The 4,003-nt window shown below is 62.4% G+C and overlaps 1 protein-coding gene across 2 annotated transcripts; it reads left to right on the top strand.

Annotated features, from left to right (window-relative positions):
- Positions 1–498: 498 nt before the first annotated feature.
- Positions 499–3,498, top strand: KCNJ11 (potassium inwardly rectifying channel subfamily J member 11). Of its 2 annotated transcripts, none has more exons than XM_082341611.1 (2): positions 499–803; positions 1,250–3,498. In XM_082341611.1, exons 1-2 carry the CDS (start codon positions 764–766, stop codon positions 2,398–2,400), a joined length of 1,191 nt encoding a protein of 396 aa, XP_082197737.1. In that variant the 5' UTR covers positions 499–763; the 3' UTR covers positions 2,401–3,498. The 2 variants fall into 2 exon arrangements, with proteins under 2 accessions (XP_082197737.1, XP_082197738.1); XM_082341612.1 differs by having other exon boundaries at positions 499–753.
- Positions 3,499–4,003: the final 505 nt, after the last annotated feature.

Consider the following 4,003-nt stretch of genomic DNA (forward strand, 5'->3'; position numbering starts at 1 on the left):
TGACCCAACCCAGGATGGGAAAATTGCGGTGGGACCAGGGCGACAGAGCATCGGTCCCCAGAATGGGAGGGCGGGTCACGACTCCCTTCACGCCCCCCTGCCCCGCCCTGCCCTAATTTCGTAGCGCGTGGTCTGGGAGGAACCTCTTTGGTCCATCTGATTGGTAAAACTCCCAAGGCCAGAAGAAGTGAGCCGGGAGAAGGAAGGCGGTGGGAGGTGAATGGCGAGGGGCGGGGCTTGCACTTGTGCCCGCCAGCCCTCCAGCCCAGGAATAGGTCGGGCTCCCCCTGGCGGCCCCCGGCCCCCACTCCACGCCTCCGGCGCTCGGTGTCCTCAATTCTCTACCCCACCTAGCACAGGTCGGTCTCCGCGGGCCGACTGACACACAGAAGGACCGGAGGACGGCCCTCCGCGAGCGCCCGGGCAGCAGGAGGGGGCGGGGAGGCGAGGACTGCGGCTTGATGAGCAGGAGCAGGTGCCGCGGCGAGGAGCGGGGGGTGGCAGGGACGGAGCGGCGGGCGGGGTCGCGGCGCCGGCGTGCGTGCTGCCGGCGCAGAGCCGGGAGGCCGCGGCTTAGAGTGGGCCTCGCCAGCCAGGTCGCGCTGGGGGCGAGGGGATCAGGAGTGGAGCTGGGTGGGGTGGTGACTCTGGAGGGCGGAGGATCCCAAGGAGACAGAGAGGACGAGAGCTAGAGGGAGATCGGAGAGCGGCGAGAGCGCTACGGAGGGTGGGGTAGGAAAGAGGTACCAGGAGGTGAGACGGTATGAAACTGGAGCTTGGAGGGGAGCCCGGGGCAGAAACGGGTGAGGCGGGAAACACGGTGCGGGTTGTGTGGGGTGTGGTCGGTTGGTAAGATCCGGAGGTGTGACGTTCCCAGGTGGGAGAGGTGGGTTGAGAAAGAAGGCTGAGTGGGGAGAAGGGTCCTAGGGAGACGCCCAGGGGTGGTCAGCGAGTGGAGGAGAGCTGAGCTGGGATCCAGAGCCAGGTGGGGAACAGGCAGAGTGGGGGGTTCAGTAGGCAGCTGGCAGGTGGGCTGAGGTGTGAGGCTGGTATAAAGTGAAGGAGGGGCCAGGTGGAGGTGAGGATGAGTCTAGCTGGGGAGGCATCTCAGAAGTGAGGCCGGTGCAGACTTAGGGTGCTCCCAGGGCGGAAACCCCACAGTAGGCTGAAGGCTCAGTCAGGTGGTTGTTCCTCCCCCATGGGGGAGACCTCCCCCTGGTGGTCGCTGGAGCCATGCTGTCCCGCAAAGGCATCATCCCTGAGGAGTATGTGCTGACGCGGCTAGCAGAGGACCCGACAGAGCCCCGGTACCGTGCCCGTGAGCGGAGAGCCCGCTTCGTGTCCAAGAATGGCAACTGCAACGTGGCCCACAAGAACATCCGGGAGCAAGGTCGCTTCCTGCAGGACGTGTTCACCACGCTGGTGGACCTCAAGTGGCCATACACGCTGCTCATCTTCACCATGTCCTTCCTGTGCAGCTGGCTGCTCTTTGCCATGGTCTGGTGGCTCATCGCCTTCGCCCACGGTGACCTGGCCCCTGGTGAGGCTGCTGCTGTGCCCTGCATCACCAGCATCCACTCCTTTTCATCTGCCTTCCTTTTCTCCATTGAGGTACAGGTGACCATCGGTTTCGGCGGGCGCATGGTGACCGAGGAGTGCCCTCTGGCCATCCTGATCCTCATTGTGCAGAACATCGTGGGGCTCATGATCAATGCCATCATGCTGGGCTGCATCTTCATGAAGACTGCCCAGGCCCACCGGCGGGCTGAGACCCTCATCTTCAGCAAGCATGCCGTCATTGCCCTGCGCCACAGCCGCCTCTGCTTCATGCTGCGCGTGGGCGACCTCCGCAAGAGCATGATCATCAGCGCCACCATCCACATGCAGGTGGTGCGCAAGACCACCAGCCCTGAGGGCGAGGTGGTACCCCTCCACCAGTTGGACATCCCCATGGAGAATGGTGTGGGTGGCAATAACATCTTCCTGGTGGCTCCCCTCATCATCTACCACGTCATTGACGCCAAGAGCCCGCTCTATGACCTGGCGCCCTGCGACCTGCACCACCATCACGACCTTGAGATCGTTGTCATCCTGGAAGGTGTGGTGGAAACCACGGGCATCACCACCCAGGCCCGCACCTCCTACCTGGCCGACGAGATCCTGTGGGGCCAGCGCTTTGTACCCATCGTGTCTGAGGAGGATGGCCGCTACTCTGTGGACTACTCCAAGTTTGGCAACACCATCAAAGTGCCCACGCCGCTCTGCACGGCCCGCCAGCTGGATGAGGACCCCAGCCTGCTGGATATCCTGACCCTCGCCCGCGGGTCCCTGCGCAAGCGCAGCATGGCCGTGGCCAAGGCCAAGGCCAAGTTCAGCATGTCTCCAGATTCCCTGTCCTGAGCCCTGCTCCCTTGGACCTCCCTCCTCATGTGTGTGCAGGCCAGTGTGGCATGGTATGTAGAGCGGACGTGGTGCGGGCCCCTCGGCCAGGACAGGACCTGTTAAGAGGCTGGGCCCTCCTCATCTCAGCCTCCCCTCCGGCTGCTCGCCCAGGGTGTTGCAAGGCACTTGTCGCTACTCTATTTCTGGCCTCAGCAGGAGCCTGTACCGGGTTATTTTTGTCCCTGCTCCTCCCAGCCCCAACTCAGGACTGGCTTTCCCCCCGACCCCGCCCCAAGCTAGGGGAGCTGTGAGAAGTGTCAGGCCCTAAAGCTGGGACTCCCATCTAGTCCTTGGCCGCCACGACTGACCGGCTGCAAGCCGGGTGGGTGGCTGGGGAAGAACAGTCCCCAGATGGGAGGCCTGCTGCTCTGTTTCTGTGGCCCTGAGAGATGCCTGTGGTGAGGCCCCAGCCCCTACTTGGTCTCTGAAAAGATGATGGCCAAACGGGTGGGCCTGGCCTGCTGGGGAGGGCAGGCAATGAGGGAGCACAGTCTAGCTGGAGGGTTGGAGATGTGGAGCCTCCCTGGGGCGGGCTTGGCAGAGAGGAAATGGAACCGGGAGGCTTACCTTGCTGAGCCCTGCCCAGGCACGGGGAAGGGGAGACGGGCCCCTTACCCCTGACCCCAAGGCTTCTTCAATGGGGGCTCCAGGGGCTGGGGCTGCTGCCCCTGCCTGCTCCCATTCTGTCCCCGGCCCTGGGAGGCTGGAGTGGGCTGGGGCGGACCCTGGCATGCCAAGCTGAAAGAGGCTGGGGAGAGACTGGGGTCCTGGGCCCACCACGCTTGGCAGGCCTCAGACTGTACTCTGGCCTGGCTCCCCCCCAGTGGTTGCCACTCACTTTGTCAAGAGGGTGGCCACAGAGGGCCTTTGGGTTGCTAGAAAAGGAGATGTTGGAAAGCTCAGGATGGAGGGGGTGGGTGAGGTCCCTGAGGCAAAAAGGCCCTCGGTCCTGGCAGGCTTGACCCGCAAGCCGGACTCTTGGAGCAGTGCTGTGTGTACTTGCCCAGAATTCTGCCTTCTCCATTGTCAATAAAGCCTCCCCCTTCGTGACCTAAACTCTGGGCTGTTCTTGCTGGTGGGCAGGGAGAGCAGGGGCTGGCAGCTGCCAGCCTACATCTCAGAGGTGCCATGGACCCTAGCTGGGAGGCCAGGAAAGGGACCTGGGGCTGGCCCTCTTCCCCCAGTTCAGAGACTTCCCCTTCCTGCCTTCGGTAGCCCAGCCTTACAAGACCGTCTGACCATCTCAGTTGGGCACCCATCAGGCTTATAGCCCTGAGCCCTGCCTCCACTCCCAGGGGACTGATGGAAGGCCGAGGGGCTCAAGGAGAGAGGCGGGTATGTCACAGGCATTAGTGTGGCAGTTGGAGCGTTAGCTCTCAAAACAGCTGCTTGAGTTCTAAGACCTTTGTCACATAACTTAACCTCTCTGTGCCTCAGTTGCCTCATCTATAAAGTGGGGATACTAATAGTACCTACCTCATAGAATTGTTGGAGTAAGTGAAAAGCGTTATGTCAAATGCTTGAGTGCCTCGTCCATAACCAGTGCTCAATAAATGTTAAC

Source organism: Balaenoptera borealis (assembly GCF_965194805.1).
Source record: "Balaenoptera borealis genome assembly, chromosome: 11".
NCBI lineage: Eukaryota > Metazoa > Chordata > Mammalia > Artiodactyla > Balaenopteridae > Balaenoptera > Balaenoptera borealis.